At 38.6% G+C, this 22851-nt stretch overlaps 1 protein-coding gene across 5 annotated transcripts in view; it reads left to right on the forward strand.

Annotated features, from left to right (window-relative positions):
• LOC140075670 (sodium channel protein type 2 subunit alpha) overlaps window positions 1–22851 on the forward strand; it is a 156610-nt gene that overhangs the window by 62282 nt on the left and 71477 nt on the right. For 3 of the 5 annotated variants that reach the window (XM_072121825.1, XM_072121823.1, XM_072121826.1), the window contains exons 2-8: window positions 476–795; window positions 2543–2660; window positions 6778–6868; window positions 11162–11290; window positions 16116–16207; window positions 19192–19464; window positions 21704–21767. In XM_072121825.1, the coding sequence (XP_071977926.1) occupies window positions 529–795; window positions 2543–2660; window positions 6778–6868; window positions 11162–11290; window positions 16116–16207; window positions 19192–19464; window positions 21704–21767 (1034 nt within the window). In that variant the 5' untranslated portion in view covers window positions 476–528. Of the gene's footprint in view, window positions 1–475; window positions 796–2542; window positions 2661–6777; window positions 6869–11161; window positions 11291–16115; window positions 16208–16303; window positions 16396–19191; window positions 19465–21703; window positions 21768–22851 lie in introns of all 5 variants that reach the window. The other 2 variants (XM_072121824.1, XM_072121827.1) reach the window with 1 other exon arrangement.

Raw genomic sequence — 22851 nt, forward strand, 5'->3', positions numbered from 1 at the left:
TGATAATCTTAAAAAAATAGAGAAACGATATTGATAGCAAATTAATTCTTTAAAATGTACTAAAAAATTCCAGGAGAGACAATGCATGAACAGCCCAGGTAAGGGTACACAGCTGTATACAGAGTAGTACAAAGGCCTAATGGCAGTAATGTGTACTGCGCCACATAACAGAACTCATGCCCAGACACAGAAGTTAAACAAGTAAATACTACAAATAAACATGCAATTTTTTAAAATAATGTCAGACCCCAAAAAGGATGAAGATCTGTGAAAGGGCGATCCCGTGGACCACAATACTTGGTGTTCAGCCCCCCAGGTATTGTGGTCCACGGGATCTCCATTTCACAGATATTCATCCTGATTTTTAAAATCACTATAACATTATTGGAATCTGTAACCAGCAAAAAATGTAATTCCTGGTATTACAAAAATCTTCATGCTGTACACTAACAATTCTGTTCTCCTCTCATTTCAGGATTCCATTATGAAAGGAGCTAAGCAGTAAATTAAAAGGTGCAGGATGAAAAGATGGCGCAGGCACGACTTGTACCACCAGGGCCCGACAGCTTCCGCTATTTTACCAGGGAGTCTCTTGAAGCAATCGAGAAACGTATTGCAGAGGAGAAAGCAAAGAAGCCCAAACAAGAGAACATTAACGATGACGATGAAAATGGCCCCAAGCCGAGCAGTGACTTGGAGGCAGGCAAAAGTCTGCCATTCATATACGGGGATATACCTCCGGGAATGGTATCAGAACCGCTGGAGGACCTAGACCCATATTATTATAATCAAAAAGTAAGGTCTTGCCTATTTTTACTACCTTGATATTGTATTTAGTTTTATTTATAGGGCACAGCATAATGTCAGTTTGCCATGTGGACATGATATAAAGAATACAATGTTTTTTCTGTGTTCTTATCTTGGCGTTCACATTTAATCACATATTTCTACCATATACATACATTTCTTTAATTGGATGTTATTAAAAATAATGTTCCTGTGTAAGGATAATTTCCCATAAATGTAGCCATATTGTCCCTTAGAAGCAGAGGAGAGCTGTCCTTGGATACGACCACTGCTGCTGAAATGATTACACAAAGAAATTGCATATGAAATATCTGGGAGTTACTGCACGTCCCACAGATTCAAATGCTGAATCCAGGTGGTCAGATAGGGCTCACTAGTAGTAGGGTGGCCACTGTTGGATGAGTGCAGTCATGGTCATATCCAATGACAGCTATCTCATTTCTAAGATGGCAAAATTTAGGCCAGGACAAACTATAAATGGTTTCTCACTAAACTTCAGAACTAAACATAAAAAGTGACCTAATGTATGTAAAATTGCAGGCCTCTCTACATTCTACAACCAAAATCTGTAAATACCCACAAAAGAGAAATCCATCACAAAAGAAGACTTTTAATATAATGTAAAAACATGATCAAATTGTATTTAAGACAGGTTAAAAGAAGACAAAGTTATAAAAAAAAAGCCCCTGAGATGTAATCCAGACAGGAAAAAAGGACTGCCCAGAGTGCCAAAAATCACACTATGCTGCAAATCTCAAATATATTAAGTGTGCGATACTTTTGCAAAACTTTCATACTCAGTACAGTTGACTGGATAATAACTGGATTCTGTAACTGGATTCTGTAATTTTCGGTACTGAATGAGTTCTGCTGTTGTATAGACTCAAAATAGCTGTCTAAGGGGATTCCTCAGAGGAGACATCGGGCAGGGAATCCTTTGTATTGATGTGTCGGGTTGGGGAATCCTTTGTATAGATGTGTTGGATCGGGAATCCTTTGTATAGATGTATCGGGTTAGCAGGAGACCAAGAACCACGTCATCAGAGAAATACCATCTCTTGTACATATATCTGTGTGTTTCTACATCTCCCAGGGCTTCCCACTTCCCACTCTCTACCTGCCATACAGATATAGCACCACTATACTAAACATTAACAAACTAATGTAAAAATAAAGGGGCTACTTATGCAATAATGAGGCACCCACTCTGACATCCACTCCATGCAGCTCCGAGATCACTAGAGATGACGGGTAGTCGTTCGGAGGAAGAGCTAGCTACAATGATGCTGGAGTGGGCATAGCATATGGTGATCAGGTGGTGGGGCTGCATGACTGCCTGCACGAGCAGCCCTACCGGCTTGACTGTGTATTACACACAAAAGCTGATTTATCCAAAGTGCCAGCATATAGAATTTTCCAAAATGGACATCCAGGGGACATGGATTATACTTCAGAAGATACTGTTGGAGGGCTTTAGGGAGATGACGGGTTCCCTTTAAGAAAACCCCTATTCTTAGCTCTTGGTGCTCCTGATACCTGCGTGATACAATGCTGAAACAAACCTATAATACTCACTGTGCATGTATTGGACCGCTGACAGGACCTTCACACATTCATTTGCATTAGAATGTGACCATTAAGCTGTTCATGTAAATGGGACTTTACTCCTTGTTACTGAAGGTTTGTGAATCTTTGTTGTACCTGTAACTGATTGATTGTTTCTCTCTCTTTACAGACTTTTATAGTATTGAATAGAGGGAAGGCAATCTTCCGCTTCAGTGCCACGTCTGCCTTGTACATTTTAACTCCTTTCAACCCCCTTAGAAAAATAGCTATTAAGGTTTTGGTACATTCATATCCTTTACTATGGACTTGTTGTATTGGTGTTTGTTTCGGTGTTTGTTCTATGGAAAGATAAACTGTCACATGGAACATGCAGTTCTATTGTCACATAGCATGTTATAGAGCAGGAGAGCCCGATGGAAAGATGTATACAGCTGTGTAGGAAAATAATTTATAAGCATCTGTAATAGGCTCCTTATGTACATTTATAGGTGGCAGCTATCTTTGTATGCTCAGGTATTAGGGGGGGGAAGCAGACATAACTAGTGTAAATGTCATAAATTTCTTCAAGATAACTATAACATGACAGATAATAAAAATTTACAAGCTACCGCACAGATTTTAGAAAGACAATGGGGCAGATTTACTTACCCGGTCCATTCACGATCCAACGGCGCATTCTCTACGGTGGATTTGGGTCTTCCGGCGATTCACTAAGGTAGTTCCTCCGCCGTCCACCAGGTGTCGCTGCTGCACTGAAGAGCATCGGAATGCACTGGAGTTCACCGTCCTATCGTGGGTGAAGGTAAGTGCGTGTCCACCGACACTTTTTTTTTTTAAACGCGGCGGTTTTTCCAAATCCGTTGGGTTTTCGTTCGGCCATGCCCCCCAATTTCCGTCGCGTGCATGCCGGCGCCGATGCGCCACAATCCGATCACGTGCGCCAAAATCCCGGGGCAATTCAGGAAAAATCTGCGCAAATCGGAAATATTCGGGTAACACGTCGGGAAACCGCAAATCGGGCCCTTAGTAAATGACCCCCAGTGACTCTTTCTGGTTTATTCATCGATGACACATTGGGGCACATTTACTGAAAACAGTGAAGTTTGTACTATGTGCAGTTTGCCTGTGTAGTGTGCAGGGGGCGCCAGATTCAGCATTTGTGCTGCATGTTCTGCATGAATCTGGCCCCATCTGCACTGCCCCTACACTAACTTTCTTTTGTTGCACCTTTAACATGAGGTGTGCGACACACTTGTGTCAGACTTTGCATGATAAATGTGGTGTATGGTCCGACTGAGCATCGGAACGCCCCTTCCAATGACGAAATTTGTTTGAAGAATAATGCTGCTGCGACACAAAAGGGTCGCATGCGCCATATATGTGGCGTGGACACATCTTAAATACCTGTGCAAGCCAGAATGTGCAATGTTCGACAGAAAACTGGCGCAAGGACCTTAGTAAATGTGCCCCATTGCATTCATTTTACTGCAGATTTTTACTGGTAGGTGCAGGTTTACATTTAGATATGTATCCCCGGCTCCTTCTTTTAGGAATTGGTGGTCACCTACTTAAGAACACCCGACTTACAGACGACCCCTAGTTAAGAAAGGGACCTCTGGATGTTGGCAATTTATTGTATTTTAGACCTAGGCTACAATAAACAGCTAAAACAGTTATCAAAGGCGTCTGTAATTAATCTTCTTATGACAACCCAACATTTTAAAAAGAGACCAAAAAAATTTTGGCTGGGGTTACAATAATACAATATACAGTTCCGACTTACATACAAATTCAACTTAAGAACAAACCTACAGAAACTTTCCTGTACGTAACCCGGGGACTTCCTCTATATGAAAGGGTTGCCGCTAATGGGTCCTGGTGTACTTTGCTCCAGGTCCTGGTTTCTGATATTCAGCTCCTGCGGCCATCTGGAAGTGCTGTCATGGGGTGTTGAGTTAGCTCTAGATTGGGCAGCCAAAACACATGGTCGTGTGCATAAGACCTAAAACTCAAAGAAGTGAATCTGGTCGAGCATGCACATCTGCACGCCATTCCACTGATCATTCGAGGGGCACTAACAGGTCCACATTCTGGTGACATCTGTGTCCTAGAATTCAGCTCCATTTATTACACTCTAGTACACTATAGAAAGCTATTTTAAAGTGACAAATCCGGAACTGTCTGGGTCTGAAGGAGGAGTGAGAAATTGTGGACATATCTGGGTTGTCTTTGGAGCTCTTGCTCTGGGCCCCATGACGCTTCTTTTCAGGGGATCCTGGAGAGAAGATACAATTATAATCCAAATTTTTTTTAGCCTTCTCTCTACTGTATTTGTGTCCTCAGGACACCGATTGGATTTAAAATTGTGACAAAACAGGAACCAGAAAGTTACTGCTTTAATTGCCAAGTTGGCACCATACCACAAATAAGCAAGTTTTGGTTGTAGTTTGGTCACTTGGTCTTTAGAAGGTTCACCATGAACGTTATAGAAGAAATATAGAGAATACAGACCGGTTTCTGTTTTGGAAGATGTTGGGTCAGGTCGGGACAGGGGCCTTATAGGTCCTAAATATGACATCAAACTGAGAAGAAACCTTTTAAGCAGAATCTCGAAAATCATAATCTTGTTCTTCAGTCAACCTATTACATGCATGGCTAAACTTCCTCTTTACCAGGGATAATTCCTGGTAGTGTCATTTGACTTCCCCTCTTGTGTCTCTGATCTGTCTTTATTCACTAGGAGAGGACGATCAATACCTCAGTCTCTTTACAAGCATGTGAACATTAGCAATAGGATCACCCAGCTGTAGCCTGACCTTCAAGGCCGAAAGCGGTCTACAGATGGTCCATTATGCTCAGCAGCTGTAGTGCTAGGAGATAGGATGTAAGTAAAAACTATTTTGTATTGTGTCGTAGGGAACATAAATCATTAGCGGTCATAGATAGTAGTGTAGCATGAGTTGTCTATCAGAAATGGGTTTTGCCGAAGGAAGCCAACTCTGGCCAAATATTTCTCTAACCAACAGGTGACTTATAAAGTAGGAAATCCCAACCAGACATCGCCAGACATCGATTTGACCTATTATACATTCTGTGTATGTCTTTTACATGCTTTTTCAGATCCAGCAAATTAAAGACAGAATGACAAAAACATCACCATTCATTTGGGACGTATCTATACAGGCAGTCCCCGGGTTATGTACAACATAGGTTCTTTGGGTTTGTTTTTAGGTTGAATTTGTATGTAAGTCGAAACTGTATATTTTATAATTGTAACTATAGGCAAAAAAAAAATGTTGTTTCACAATTGCGACAATTGGATTTTCAAAAATTTTTGCTGTCATGGGAACACGGATTATCAATAAAACTTAATTACAGACACGTTAAAGGGAACCTCATTTTCACTAAAGATAGATTGTAAAAGCCCATGCAGTGCAAAAATGCCTCTCTGCCTTTTCCATGCATTTGCATTACAATTTAATTGTGTGTTATAACTTACTCTTGCATCCTGACAAAATCCTAGGGTAGTCACAGGGGTTGGGCTTTGGTTTGGATGCATTTCAATAAACAACATGTGACTTGTGTTGAGCTGCAGGCTGCCTCCATCTTTGTGCTCCTGTACAGCTTGTCTCTTCCCCACTGATGTCAGGCTGACCAGGCTGTGACCTCTGAGAAGGAGCAGGAGGTGGAGCACAAAGGTGGAGGCCAAGCTCTGAGGAGTGAGTAACACAGACAAGGCACATGTTGTTTTTTTAAATGCATCCAAACCAAAGTTCAGCCCTTGTAACTACTCAAGGATTTTGTCCGTATGCAAGATAAGTTATAACACACAATTATATAGTAATGCAAATGCTAAGAAAAGGCGGAAAGGCAGATTTGCACTGCAGGTGTAATAAGTTTCTGCAACCTGTCTTTAGTGAAAATGAGGTGACAAGCTGATCATTGCAGACTGGGACTAAAGTAACATCCAGAGACTTCACCAGAGGTCACAGTGGGCAGATAACTAGGTCTGTAACAAGGGGTCGTCTGTAAGTAGGGGACCGCTTGCATGTCCACTTCTTCAGTTGTAAATTTCACTGTATAAAGCATTGCTATTAAAAAGATTAGACTGGAAATGTATCAGTAGAATTCCACTGAAGTGATAAAAAAAATTCTAACAATTATCTCTTTGTCTCAAACAAAGGCAAAAGGCAAACAATAAATAAATATGGGAACATTCTTTGCTGCTGCTTTTTATATGAAGGGCCACCTGCCCTGATGGTTTTGGGAGTATTTTTGATTTTTTTTATTATCTTTACTATGTCAAAAATGGCTTTATTATTTATACTTTTGGGTATAATGTTATTATTATTAATGTACTTATAACATGACTTTTCCATTGCTGTTCTCCTTGACTAACCCTTACATTATTCAGCATGCTCATAATGTGCACTATTCTGACCAACTGCGTGTTCATGACCATGAGTAATCCCCCGGAGTGGACCAAGAATGTAGAGTAAGTATTAGCTTTATCTACTGTTAAATTGCGTTGGTTATAATTTTATGGCTGCCGATTTCATTATCCGTAGAATTTTATTGACATAAAACACAGCATTTTTGGAGTCATTAGTAACAAAGTAATTGGTAAAAATAGGATGCCTGTCTGAAATGATAAAAGAGTGAAAATGAAAAAAATGTAATTGTCATATAAAATATCAAAACATGGGCCAAAATATAGCGCAGTAAATATATTTTCATATAATGAGTTTTTATATTGTATAAGACCTCATTTCATAGTGTATCTGCCCCTATTGATTCCATAGTTTTACATGCCCAATATAACTGGAAATATGGCCCATGGAGGGATTACGATCCTGGAATTCATGGGGGATAACAATGTAGATGAGGCCACAATGGACTCCTCGGACTCCTCGTTTTCGTGATCTGTGTGGGTCTCACAAGTAAGACCCCCACCAATCAGCAAGTTGTGTTTGTGGGAAAACCCTTTAAAGGGTTTTTTTGGTCTAAAATTTTATTTTTAAAGGACAAAACCAGTCCCCTGAACTGAACAGCTGTTGGGTGAACACAGTTGGCTCCATGTCCCTGTTGTGGCTGGTAGCTATAACTACTGTCTCAGCTCCCATTTACTTATTGTCAGCAGCGGCCATTATTGTTATTATTTATATTTATAGAGCACTGTTAATTCCATGGTACTCTACAATCACTCTATAGTTGCTCTACAATAAAGAGTTGACATACATTTCATAAGACAAAAACAAAAGCAAGTACAAATACAAAAACTATAATGATCAGGAAACAAGTGGGAGGAAGACCCTGCCCATGAGGACTCACAATGTATATGGGAGGCAAGATGGAAACCGGAGGCAAGGGAGCAGAGCAGTGCAGTTATTGTGTCTTGTAGGCAGTCCTGAACAAAATGACATTTTTTGGTAGAGAATTCCAGAGTATGGGGAATGCATGGGAGAAATCCTGGATATGGGCAGTTTTAGTGGCAGCCTGAGGTCCAAGGCTCCTAATAGGCTCCTAATAGGCTCATAGCCACCTATATCACCCACCAAGTTTGATACTTCCCTGTAAAGAAAGAAAAGAGTGGAACCTCCAGCCCTGCACTCCTCACACTGTGATGGCCCTTGAAACAGTAATCCTTGAAAAGATTTAATATCCACAAACTGCCATAAAAGTTCTTTCTGTGAAAGAAAGTGTGAACATCCCCATGCCCAACAATCATCTTAAAGGGATTCCTTACTGTATGAGTAAAGCTTTATTTTTTTTTAAAGCCCTCCCCAGCCATTTTTCTAATAGTAGGACAAGCTCTTTAAGGATCTTCAAAGAGAGTGGAAAAGCTCTGGACAAGCTCTGGACAAGCTCTGGACACATGTCCAGAGCTTTTCCACTCTCTTTGAAGATCCTTAAAGAGCTTGTCCTACTATTAGAAAAATGGCTGGGGAGGGCTTTTAAAAAAAATAAAGCTTTACTCATCTCCTCCGGTGCTGACATTGTCCCATGCTCCCCTTCGGAGCCTGTTTGTTTACAAGGGCACAGTAGCTCTGCTCCGGCAACTTCTGGACGCCTGGTCCACAAGATGGGTGGGTTTGCAAGGCCGTCGGAAGTAGTCACAGTGAAGCTGTCATGCCCATGTAAATGAACACGGCTCCAACGGACCATTGCGAGGGACATCAGCAACAGAGTAGGTGACTAAAGCTTTATTTTTTTAGAGTCAAAACAATCCCTTTAAACTACCAAACTGAAAGATGAAAAAAAGCCTTTCCCATGAAGCTTGGTTCTGGTACTGTTAGTAGGCAGTAACCGTTAAAAGATCATTAAACTTTTTATACAGCCCTGTTAATCTGCTCCTGATTGTCAGAGCAAACAGCACGGAATAATCACAGTAAGAAATCCCTTTAAGATGATTGTTGGGCATGGGGATGTTCACACTTTCTTTCACAAAAACAACTTATGAAAGTTATATGGCAGTTTGTGGATATTAAATCTTTTCAAGGGTTACTATTACGTTTATGGCTTGCACAAGACGGCGTGTATGATATAAAAATCTCTCTGCAGGATAATAATGGCACCAGTTGCTTAGTAATGCAGCAAGGTTACAGTCCCCGGAGAATGCTATTTATATTAACTTAAGTGCTATTGGCCATTTAATTTCAGCTGCTCTGTCATCTCCGAGAAGAGGCTGTAAGGAAAGCGGAGGAAGTGATTCAATAAAGTTTTGTCCTTCAAAGCTTTCTCAAAGCCAAATGCCAATTTTGTATGTCTGTGCGGGGGGAAGATTATACATTAAGCTGATGGTTTAAGTGACATGACATGGCTTCTGATGTCTCATGTGTTAAAGCAGACTAATTCCAACAAAAAAAAAATAGCTATGGAAATTTATCAAGAGTTAGGCCCGTTCCACACTTGCAAGTGTGATGCGATGAACTCGCATCACACTCGCAACGCATGCTGCCAGAATGCTGCTGTGCCAGAAGAAATGTGCTTAATTTACAACTGTAGCAGAAAATCATATTTTCTGGTATTTGTTTTAGTTGTAGTTTACCCCACTTTTTTGTCATAAATTAGTGAGGCAATGTTTCGTCCTACTAAGTCCCACCCAAAATTTGTTTAGGCAACAAAACTTCCCATGACACCCACTCCCCCTCCTATTGTAAGATCCTAACCACTGCCAAAGTAACAAGCAGGCCTTCACTTATAAAGGAGTAGAAAAAGCAATTACCTACAATACCTAGATGCAAGGTATATAGCAATAGCAAGAGAGCTTGCAGTCAAAGTGAGCCGTCAATGAAGGCAAATCGGAGAGGGGAAGGGGGAGCAGGGTGGGGGTGTGAAAGGAGGGCGGGGAATGGCTCCCGGCTGAACACCCCCCATCGACACAGGACACGATCTTGCATGGAGGAAGGTAAACTTAGTTTACCATTAATGGTAGAATTTTTATAAAAACTGTTTTGATATTTATTGTCATTGGGGACATAGAGGATGCTCAAAAAGGGTGCCTGGTGGCAGCTTCACTTTAAAGCATACATAGAAATGAAGCAGTAAATTTACCTTTAATGGAAACCCCTTACAACTGGGTGGTACCAAGGGCTTCCACCAAGTTGTGAGATGCAGGCTGTTAACAATCAGTTCAGGGAATCAAGTAAGAGCGGGATGAAGACCGGCTTCCTCAATGTCTGCTCCTTGTCGGGACATGGTATAGCCTTCCCTTCTCCCCTCAGTTTCACTTCTTTCTCATAGTAACACTGAATTATCAAGTACTGTCAGAACAAGGGCAACAAAAACAGAGACAATGCTAGTGGGACCAAGTTGCACCATGTCATAACAAGTCTAGATTAGTCTAGATTAGGGGTGCCTCAAGCCATAAATTTCCTTTTGGCCCCCAAAATCCCAAATCTTTACTTGATGACATATTTTAAATAGGGGAAACTGTATACAACTCGAATTACATCTACATCTTAATTTATTTATTCATCTGATTAAGTTGTGTAATATCTTGACCATATTTAAAAGAAACCTACACCATTGAACACGCAGTGCGGCTAGAGCAGAAGGAGCTGAGCAGATTGATATATAGTTTTTTGGGGGGTCAGGATTACTTAAATTTCATATAAATCCCTAGTTGTTCTATGTTTAGGTTTAATCACGGGATTCCATGTGTTTATATATAATGGACCCATTCAAGATCGGACCAATACGAAACCTGAAATTCTGCTCAGGTTCGGGTACTGAAGCCAAATGCTCACCCCCATTAGTAACACCCACAATTATATTATATTTTGAGGAAGCCAGTTACTCATAAGGACCGTTCAACCTAGAAAGACCATGGAATTAATTAAAATATAAGTTATACAGAATCTTACCATAAAATTATTTGTCAATCTGCTAAGTCCCTCATAAGCGACAATAGGTAATGTGGCAAAAAGTTGCCTAATAATTACTGAATTGTACGGCCACCTGCCAGCACTATTCTACTGTTCAATTAATAGACATCTGCATGGACTTTATACATTGTATTTATTATGTTATCTTGATCCTAAGCTTTAACCACAGAAGTTCATATGTGAATTACCTCCCACTTGGCTAGTAACAGTTGCTTCAAATATACACTTCCATGGGCCATATCTTTTAGATGGATTTAAAAGACAAACACCAAGTTGACCAGGGCACATGGGTTTGTCATTTCTTATTTGTATTTGATTTTTTTTAGCATTTGGATGTTGTAAATGCTAGATGATTTGTCTTATTCTATTAGTCCCAAGTGTTTGTTTTTGTGGTTTCGCAGATACACCTTCACTGGAATTTATACATTTGAATCTCTCATAAAAATCCTAGCAAGAGGTTTCTGCCTAGAAAAATTCACCTTCCTGCGAGATCCATGGAACTGGCTAGATTTCAGTGTAATTGTTATGGCGTAAGTATCATATTTTATATGATTGAAGGTGTATATTAGCGGTATAGACGATAGACGGGAGGTCACTACTCTACTGGCATGAAAGTTTCTAACATTTGCTTTTACGCAACCTGTAGTAGCTAGTGGTTTCCGACAACACTATTCACACCAAGATCAGTGCATATTAGCACACCACGTTGATAATGATATGACTGAACAGTGGTGTAAGTATAGGGACACCGTGTTTGAAGTCATCTCCAGTCCTCCTTTTGAGGAGCAGCCTTCTAAAACACAAGCAGAGAGTCAATAAAAGATTCTGTACTAGCTGTACCGTTCATGTAGAAACTCATACTGTTTGGCTGTGGTTACATTGCTATTCAACACCCAAAAACAGTATAGCAGAGCTGTTGGCAACAGTCCCAACTTTGATGGGACTGTTGAATTTGTTTTAACAGGCGAGCCAAAAATATTTTTGCAGTAGACTTCACCCTACAAATTAGGTCATCCATGCCCCTTGAACTTGGCTTTGGTCCTTCCATTTCTTTAGACAAAGCTATGTGTGGCCCTAAAGAGCATGAGGATGTGCACTCAATTCCCTGCACTTTAGTGATGCAGAGGAAGTTGCAGAATATTTCACTATACAGTGATTAAAAACTAATTTAGATAAGAGAGGAACCCCATTCACAAAAAGAAGAGGACATTTCACCACTCCCAGCATCTGTTTTAGTAGATATTTAAAAATGTAAAAATTCTAGTGCACATTTCTTTAGGACTGGTTTCCCCCAAGAAAATCTGAAAAAAAATTACAAAGTTGATGTTACTAGTATGGCTGAACAGATACCAGCACCAATCATTCTGTCCAAATGCTGAATCCGAATTTATGATTGAAGACCAGGTTCGGTTTCTGGTAGAATTCAGATTTTCTGGTAGATTCGGATTACTATGAAAACCCATCAATTTTTTTTTACTTGTGACTAGTTGATACAGTACATTTCCAATTTACAGTATGTTCGAAGCATCTAGCGGCCACTGAGCCCAATACACTCACTGCCTATGTGGGCAAAGTGGACTGATCATTAGTTTAAAAACAAATTTCAAAAGTTATTTTAAGAAGTTAATTGCTTAAGATAAGTCACAAAAATTCTACATTGTAATTGACTTTTTTTTATCCTGCATGGCATTGTCCGACATCTACTGGGATCAGCAATTAATCAACGCTGCCATTAACTACTGTATATGGAGCAGATTAATTACCTGAGACTCATGATAGGAAATTTAATTGAAGGTTAGAAGATGAATTTTCTGGTCTCATGATAAAACCTAGTGTATCACCAGGGTTCGACAGATAAGAATTTAAAGACAGAAAAAAAATAATCAGAGCTGGAAGATGAGCTCTAACCATAAACACCTGATAAAACACTGGCCACAAAGGGTCTTTGTCCAAAATTAGATAACTTGGGGATCAAGATCAGTGAATAGAATATACTAAATACTCACCTTACAGTGGCTGCCCTGTGGACATCTGAGCAGTCTTTAATTAAACACCTCCGAGGCCCGTTACTATCTGCAGCTGTATCTTGTGTAGATGGGCATGGCATCGCTGCAGCCAAGTAAACAAAGACCATTGGTTGGCCTTGGGTCTACCAGTATTTTAATACATTTTACCAGATGCCTTTTGTCAGATATCGGACATCCTTTTATCATTGTGCCTCCATCCCGATTAGCTTGAACCCTAAGCAGGTGCCTTACTCATAAACCCTTTCCCCAGGCCTTGGATAAACCGTATATTAACCTGTTGACCCATAGGACACGAGTCATGGAGAAACCTGGAATAGATATCCACTCCACCGTAACTATGTTCAATAACAAGTTTAGGATTTGTAATGTTTTGGTCTCCATTCTCAGGATCTGAAATATAGAGAAACAAACTCTATGAGGGAATTTTCAGGCAGTGTTATGCATCATATATATCATGGATCATACCTTTAGTAGCAACAGAACTGGGAACTTTTTAATATAACTTTTTTTATAATTTATATAACAAGACTGTAACTTTTCCAAGTTCCCAGAGGGGTGTCCTCACACTTCTGTGCCCATTCAACTTCTCCACAGACCTTTTGCTATACACCACGGTGTATTTGTATTAATTGAGACTTTTTGTCTCATTTGGGACAAAAAAAAGTCTCAAAAACCAAACAACATAGAAATAAATCCCCCTCAAGTGCCTTCTATAACACTCAACCAAAATCCTGCTACAACTTTTACTCAGAGGGGAGGGTTTGCGGAGCAGCTCAATGTAGAGACCTAGGAGCACAACTCCATTAAACTTCAAGAATGTACAATTCTGAACTCAAAATCACAACACACATACAAGCACCAGGGCTACTACCAAAACAAAGGACTGCACAGTCAGGCAGTTACATTACCTTTAAAATTTTAATTGTAGCTATAAAAGTGAGCAGCTAAATGTATTGTAATAGTGGGATAAGTCATAAGTTGTCTACATCGGCCATTTTGCAATTGTATGTCATAAAATGTAACCTTTTTTTAGGCGATTCAGTCAGTAGATTTTGACTTGGGATAATTGTATTTCTCTGTAAATTAAAAACTTAAAATGCAAATTATTATTATTTTTATTAATAATTTTAACTTTAATAATAATAATAATAACTTTAATCATTTTAAATTAACTTAAAATTCTAATTATTATTATTTTTATTAACAATTTTGTGCTTGGAATTGAAATAGACTAAACAACATCTCATTAGCTCAGTGAATGACTTCAAATTAACCCCCAATATTTTCTTCCCTAGAATTTAAGGTTTTATAGTCGAACAGCTGCAACAATACCTAATTCCACAGCGTTGAAGTGTGCGAAAAAAAATTGAGTACTTGTGACATAAAAGTTCCGTTTACGTTTCATTAAAGAAAGTAAAATGAATCAGGTTTCGAAACCTGAACGTGAATTTTAAGCAGAAGTTCAATCTCAACAACCAACAGTAACAACTGTGATTGTTGCTGGTGAATGCAGGTGTTAACCCTACAAATGTCACTGCCAAAGGCATTTAGATGGATTTTATCTTGGGATTGGCGCTTCCCAATGACATCACACGTACCACCGGCATTAACCACTGGTTATGACCTGCGATCAGTGCTGAGACCAATCGCAGGTGTTAACCAATGAAGAACAAATCCATTCCTATGTAATATTTAAAGGAATTCTTCTCTTTAGACAGTCTCTACCTTTCAGATATGTCAATGGATATCAGTTGATCACAAAGTTCCCACTGCTGGGACATCCAACAGTCAGATATTACCGATTGGGAAATCTGCAGCGCAGATGAAAATGAGCAATTTAATGAATGGCCTGAATAATGCAGGATCGGGAAGACACTTTGTTTAACTACTCTTCACTAAAAACTAGGAGAAAATAGCACTTAACACCGGAGTCATCCTCAGAATTTCTTAACACATAATATGAAATGTTTGGAGCATTAAAACTTGGCTAAAACAAATTCTATAAGTTATTGCATTTCTATTACTTACACCCTTGGGTTTTCCAAAGTAAATTGTTGAAATCTATTTGATTAGTAGATTTTGTAGTCAACTAAGAATTTTTGTGTGAATATGAAAATAATTAAGTGGTTAGAACCAGTAATGAAATAGTTAACGTTCAATGCTGCAATATCAGTGCATTGTTTTACATTAAATTGCTCTCCGAGATGTCTCTCGAAATCGCTTCTGCTCTATCTGCTTCCATAAAAGTGCCTATATTACGGAATCGTTAAAAAGTAGGCCACATATACTGTAGCCTCATTCTTTCTGTTTCTTCGATTTCGTCTCCTCACTGTTCACAGCTAATTTTCTCTACTTCTAAATTGTGTAAAATATTATTTAGATTTTTGTTAAAATGGTTTTTTTAAAAAGGCATTAAAAAAATATATTAACCTAACAATATAAAAAGGAAAACAAATACAAATCAAGGAAATTTTGGAATTTGAAAAAAATTATAATTTAAAGATAAAAAATAAAAGAAAATGACATTTTTATTTAAAGTAAAAAAAAATGAATACAAAACAAAAAACATTCTTTCTGGTAAATTTTATCCGAGGAATATATGATTTTAGAGAAATTCATAAATACCACAAAAGTTCCCATGAAGTATCTGAAAAGTATAAAATCCAATGTAAGACCATATATATTTTAATAACTGATAATTAGTTCTATTATTTAGTTTTATGGACTTTTGTCGATTTTGACCAATGTTTTTGTTATAAGTGGCCTTTGCCACAGTCATCCATTGTAGATGCTCTTTGTAGACATTTTCTACCCTAGGTAAGAAATGACAAAATGAAATGGGACATCTATAAACTTTAAAAGTCTCTTATTAAATATTTAAAAAATTGTACTGTTAAAACCCCTTCATCCCGTTAATTGAGTTAAAGGGCTTTTTTACTTTACCAATCTTTGGACGTGTTATTAGATATGTCTGAAGCCTACATGATTGTAAATCCATGATCTAAACTTAGACCAATACCCTCAATGAAATTCTTTCTTTCTGTTCTCGTTAGCATTAGTTCTTCTTGAAGACCAGAAGGTCTTCATTTTGGGCATCTTTAGCAAAGAATCTTCGAATACTGGAAATCAAAAGTCAAAAATAAAACAAATTTTACGATCTCATTAAAATTTCATAAACTATATGGCCAGACTTTTTTTTCCGCACAGCTTCTTCCTGTAGACGTCTCGTATTCACCCCTCCATCAGTCACACCAGCACGGTCTTTCTAGAAGACCGGTGCTACATAATATCTTCCTAAATCCTGAATAACTCTGATTTAATCCTACAGGTATGTAACAGAATTTGTAAACCTAGGCAATGTTTCAGCTCTTCGAACTTTCAGAGTATTAAGAGCTTTGAAAACTATTTCTGTAATTCCAGGTAAGAAGTAATTGGTGTGAGGTGTTAGGCCCCTTGTACATCCAACTGTTTCTTTGTGTCTGTCATTGTGTTTGTGTGTGAACTCCCCTATTGCAGATATGTGACAGAGTTTGTGGACCTGGGCAATGTCTCAGCATTGAGAACATTCAGAGTTCTCCGAGCATTGAAAACAATTTCAGTCATTCCAGGTGAGAGACAGGTTAAATACGCAGGCTGATTTTTGCTCCATTGAAGTATAAGCAACATCCTATGAGCATAGAGCCTTGTTGTTTCCACTCATTTTGCTAAGAATCAGAAAAAAAGCAGGAATCATGATGAGCAATGCCAGAGAGACCCTAAAGATTCCTAGCTTTTTTTAGCATTAGCTTTTTTTTTTAATTTACCTTTTTAGTTCAGTTTTTTTCAATTTTCCGAACACTTTCTTGCATGAGACTCTGCTATTTTCAGTCTGTGTAATTTGCATTTTTAGATATTTAGATTTTTTTTACTACACCTCCCAAAAAATCTGTATTTTTTTAGATTAGAATGGCGTCCTTAAAAAATACAATAAAAAGCGTTTCCCTACTTTTAAATAATGTTTTTTTTAATTAAAAAATGTCATTTTACACATTCCAGTATTAAAGTTATGATTCCGTTGCAAATATAGTAGTAGATGATTTTTTTTTCTGACTGCATGACAGCTGCATGTGACATCTTTTTGGAAAAGTGTATTATTTCCAAAACAGATAAGAAATAATTTTCTTTTTGGCAGGGTAGTGCAAATATGCATGAATTAGACATTCAGCAGTTAAAGAAAACTTATTGTAGATTATAAATTGCTTCAGTGCGGAGAAAAGATACAAAAATTGTATAACACTCACAACTAGTGCACAACTATAATTAGTATAATTAGTAGAGTTTAGTTATTAGAACCACCAGAGATCAGTGATCATCACAAGTTAAAGTTTTATTTGTTTCAACATTGCCCCTTCAGGATAAATTTAGTATTACATGCCGGTTCTCCAGATAGGCCCCTTCCACACTTGCGTTGCAGATCACATCAGAGTTTGATCAGGGTGAGATCAGAGTTTGGTCAGTGAAAAACGCGCATTTTGCATCAGAGTGCAATCAGTTTTCAGTCAGAGTTTGTTCAGTGTCTCAGTGAAAGGACTCAGGACTGAGCTCTATCTTTTCTATGGTAATCGATGCATGAAAAACGCATTGCACTTGCATTGCACTTGCAAGTGTCTAAGAGTGCAATGTGTTTTTGATGCATCTCCATAGACTTGTATGGTGCGTTTTTCACGCGCGTGACTTGCAAAAGTAGAGCATGCTGAAATTTAAACGCACGTTAAAAAAAAACGCGCGTGCGTGAAAAAAAAATGCAAGTCTGAAAAGACCCATTGGTTACAATAGGTCAGAGTGCAATGCAAGTTCTGCGCGTCAAAAGCATGCGCAGAAAACGCGCGTGAAAAACACAAGTGTGAAAGGGGCCATAAGGAATTGTGGCCGAAAAAAATTTATTTGATGAAACCATATTATTCATCAAAGATAATTCTGATCCTGTGTGGGAAGTCCCTTTGTAATGTCAGAATAACCTTTTAGGATCCTTCAATATTTTGGATTTTATAGATTTGAACTCTGGGAACCTCTGCCCATCAATATAATGAAGGATTCTAATAGGTTATTCTGACATCACGAAGGGGCTTCCTACACAGGATTTTTGATGAATAATATGGTTTCATCAAAAAAAAAAATTTCTGCCACAACTCCTGATCTGAAGAACCAGCATGTAATACTAAATTTATCCTGAAGGGGCAATATTGAAACAAATAAAACTTTAACCTGTGATGATCACTGATCTCTGGTGGTTCTAATAGCTAAACTCTATGGTAGCCTATTTGTACATTGGAAAAAAAATCTGATCAAACTGATCAACTTATCAAAAAGTTAGCTTACATGCTGTGTAAACATATTTAATAGGAAATATAAGTATTATTTACAACAAAAAAGAAAGAATATTTTCAAAATATTAATATTATTTGGATTTTGATGGATTTGAATTCTGAGAACCTCTGCCCATCAATATAATGATCATAAGAAGAATCACCAAGTAACGTCACAATGTAGAAATACAAGAAGATATGTTCTAGAATTATTTACTGAAACTGACTTTTTTTAGTTTTCGGGTTCTTTGTAAAAAATGAAAACAACATAAAGGGGCACATATATCATATTCTGGCACTAAGTAACCCAGCATGTGTGTTTTTGCACCCACCCCAGCTTTCGGCAAATCTGTTTGGAGGCTCCGGACTCCTAATAAATCGCAGTGGGTGGCTGTGCAGCATTGATGGGGCAGTTTTATGTCAATCTGGGCACGGGCTATAGACTGTAGGGCACAGGTACTGGGCAGGAATGTCCCATGAGATAGAAAGATGATAGAAAGATGATAGACGGATAGATAGATAGATAGATAGATAGATAGATAGATAGATAGATAGATAGATATAATGAATTAGATGAATAAATACATATGAGATAGACACTATTTGTGAGGTTATAAAATTCTTGTTTGAAGTCACCTGAAGCAACTTGTATTTATAAAGTGTTTTCTTAAGAGTTAACATGATGTGACATAAAAACGGAAAAGTAATATCTACAAATTCCCTTACACTGTTACTCTCCCTTTTATAACAATACTACCTGAAAATAATTTTAAAAACAAAAGCAAAAAAAATAGCCTTATCAATTTCACCAGCGGCCATTTTGAAAGTGCATCATCTTCTGTGAGGCACAGTAAGAGTCACAAATTGTCCACGTCTCTTCAACTCATTTCACTGTTTTCCATCAGCTTCAGGCTGTCCATTGTGTTAACTGCTTTGTGTCAACATTCAAGTGTTTGTCCCGGCTTCTGCATGCAAAAAATTCACTGTACTGTGATGATGTTATCAGTTCTATGATGGTGTTCATATGGAAAAAACACAATGCCGTGGTTTTGACCCTAGGATTGAAGACCATTGTGGGGGCCCTGATCCAGTCGGTTAAGAAGCTTTCGGATGTGATGATTCTCACAGTGTTTTGTCTGAGTGTGTTTGCACTAATAGGACTGCAGCTATTTATGGGACACCTAAGGAATAAATGTTTACTATGGCCGCCTCTATACAATAATCACAGAATCAATATGACATACAACATCAACGGCACATTGGATACAAATAGCACATTCTTCAACATTACTCCTCCGGAGTTTGACTGGCAGGAATACGTCGAAGACCCATGTAAGCAAATTTATGATTTCTTGACTATGTCATGGTATGGAAAAAGTAGGAAAACATATCAATTGTCTTTTTGGTGACAAAAATGCATCTGGATGTTGCTTCAGGCACCCTCCAGGTCACCATGCCAAAGAATAGTTGTAGTTAGTGGAAGCTGAGCCAGGTAAGTCAACAGATCCTGCTGTGTGGCTTCAAAGAGATAAACTGAGAAATAGTCAGGGAACAAGCCAAGGTCAGGGTAGGCAGAGTCTTTGTGTAATGGGAATACAGGCAATGGTCGGGCTATAAATGGTGATCTGTTGTGTCTTCATTGAAGGGTTTTTCTCATATATAACAATAGAATTAGGTTTGGTTGACATTTCTTTTACTATATCTTGATGGTAGTTCTCTGTAGTTGTTTAATGTTCTTTATGGTATGGTCCTGTTATCATGATCTCAGTCTTATTCAAGTTTTTAAAAGGATTGACCAAAACTTTAAGTATCCCTTATAGAGATTTAGTATTGTTGCAGACTTGCAGTATGTTTACCTACATTCAGTTCCATCTTGTACATGCTTTTAGTTTCAGTCTAATAGTTTCAGTCTTTGGTCTAGGAGGTAAATATTACAGCTGCAAGACTTAGACCAGTGGCGTAACTAGAAGCTGATGGGCCCCAGTGCAAAGTCTGTGCCAGTCCCCGACTATAATGTATGGTTTATAGTACTAGTCTTCTCATATGGGAAAGTGAGAGCTTATGGGCTCCTAAACCTCTTGGGCCCGGGTGCGATCACAACCTCTGCACCCCCTCAAGTTACGCCCCTGCTTAGACCCCTTTTGGTGATCTTTCATATTGCATCAATACAACTACATATGTTGATATCATACCGTGTCTGTGCTTTTTACTTATGCATGAAAATTGCAAGAAAGATTCATAAAATATAAAAGCAAATGGCTTTACTGTGAGGCTACAGCTTTCTACCTGTCACATACAATTCATATTTCTTCCGTTAATGAATGTATTATTCTGTTTGTTTCAACTCATCTAAGTCATTGAAGTCAGTGTTGACACTGAGAACTAAACCAAATGTGTGGCTTCTTTGGCTCAGGCCAAAAGGGAGTCCTGGCATTTGACCATTAATATAATGCTACAGAGCAGATACCACTAGTTACACCATGGTTCCCATTATAATGGAATATGGTATATGGTGGCATTCAGTCTTCCAAAAAAAAGGATGCACTGTCCAGGGACTACGCTTCTCTGAAGTCCATATTCCTTATTATAAGATTTGGATAGGGGTTGTTACTAATAGTCAATCCTTGTAATTTAGGCAATGTATGCTGACATGCATTAGTAGTAATATAGAAAGGACTTATATATATATATATATATATATATATATATATATATATACACATATATGCTGAGATTACTGCCACAAGTGGCAGATCTACCTAATGAGCTGTACACAGAATCTGATTAGTACAATTGAGTATGGCGCCACATGTAGTACTCTAAAGGGCACCGTGTGATCGACATAAAACTCCTATGACAATTAGCAGAGGTCTTTCTTGAAATGACTGGTCTTACTTATGAGATGTCTTGGGCCGAGTTCCAGTGAATTTCAATAAAATGTGAGAAAGAGAAAAAGATAGATTGTGGAGGAGCCCCGTTCGACAGCTCTACTCCAAAAATTGTCTATAAGAACAGTCCTGGCCACTATTACATTACAGAGAGCACCAGAGATTTCTCACAATCCTATGTACTTCGGAAATAGTGGCCCCTTTGGGCAGGACTGTTTGTCTGGATAATTCGTAAGCTGCCTTGACACAGCTGGTTTAGAAGTTGACCTGTAACCCTATCCTGTGGGGTGTAAACTGTATTGGTAACTTCAGGACCCTGATACACCTTAAGGCTATGGAAAATCCAGGAGCATTAGACTTAATGTTCTGCAAACCATAAAAATAAAGCATAAGCTGTGTTGCCAAGCTGTGGCTTCTGACTGGGCTATAATAGTCAAGCTACAGGGCGTACGGCAATCAGTTAGCCCAACCCTGTGTTTTTTCTTGTGTCACATCATTGGGACCCAGAAGGGAATGTGTTGGTGAACCCTACCGCAGCCCTGAAAAGAGCAGCTAGAATAAGTATTTAGTTATTTTTTTGGATGGGGTTTCTATCCACCCAGGGGGTTTGCTGAATGGCCAAACCCCCTGCTTTCTATTTAAAGAAGTATCATTAAAAGTAATTTTCTCCTCTGTTTCCACAGCTCACCTGTACAGACTGGAAGGACAGAGGGACTTTTTGCTCTGTGGGAACTCCTCAGATGCAGGGTAAGGTGTTTTTATGAAATCTGTTTTAGTTAGTTTAAAATATTGCATCAAACCCCATAATTTGTGTAAAACTAAACTAGATTAAACATTGTGGTATTTCCTCAACTGAACAAAACCCTTTAGTTTCCTCTATGGAAATTATAAAAATTTTGGATAATAAACTACCAACATTTGTCAGATGAGAAAAGAACACTGGACCATAAATGCCCATCAGAGTAGTTAACAGTAGTTATCAACTATCGGGGGATTTATTCATCTGTCCATGACAAAATTCTGTCATACTTTGCACTAAAAAAACTTTCTTCACCACATTTATAAAGAGGTTTAGACAGTTTAATGGCACTCCTACAACTAGCTTGACAAAAGGGGCATGGCCTATGAAAAGGGGGTGTGGCTTATTGGGGGGGAAAACCTTTTTTTGAAGTTTTTGCAGTTTTCGGGCATAAAGTAAGCCAACTAATATGAGGTCCTAATTACAAGCCAACCTTGGTTATGCTCCTTGATGGTGGTAGTGCTGACTCCACTGCAGTGGGGTGACGGGAGGGGAACCTGAACGCCAAATCTGAAACCGGATTCTGGCTGGTTTAGATCTGCTCATGCCTAATCATAGCCTCTCCCCAATATGTTTGTGAATGAGAGAAAGATAGGGCAGAAATAATGGAAAGAGACAGATAAAATAAAAATGTTTTAGTAAGTACAGGCAGTCCCCGGGTTACATACAAGAAAGGGTCCAGAGGTTTGTTCTTAAGTTGAATTTGTATATAAGTCGAAACTGTAGATTTTATCATTGAAGTTCTAGACAAATATTTTTCTTTTGTCCCAGTAACAATTGGAGTTTCAAAATTTTTGCTGTAATTGGACCAAGGATTATCAATAAAGCTTCATTACAGACACCTTACAGCTGATCATTGCAGCCTGGAAGTATAGTAAAGCATCCAGAGAGCTTCACCAGAGGTCACAGTGGGCAGAGGGGTCCGTCTGTAACTATGGGTTGTCTGTAAGTCGGGTGTCCTCAAGTAGGGGACCGCCTGTAATAAAAAATTGTTTGAATAGGTGGGTGCCCAGTGCATCAAATCTGAATGTG

This window comes from Engystomops pustulosus, chromosome 8 (assembly GCF_040894005.1).
Source record: "Engystomops pustulosus chromosome 8, aEngPut4.maternal, whole genome shotgun sequence".
NCBI lineage: Eukaryota > Metazoa > Chordata > Amphibia > Anura > Leptodactylidae > Engystomops > Engystomops pustulosus.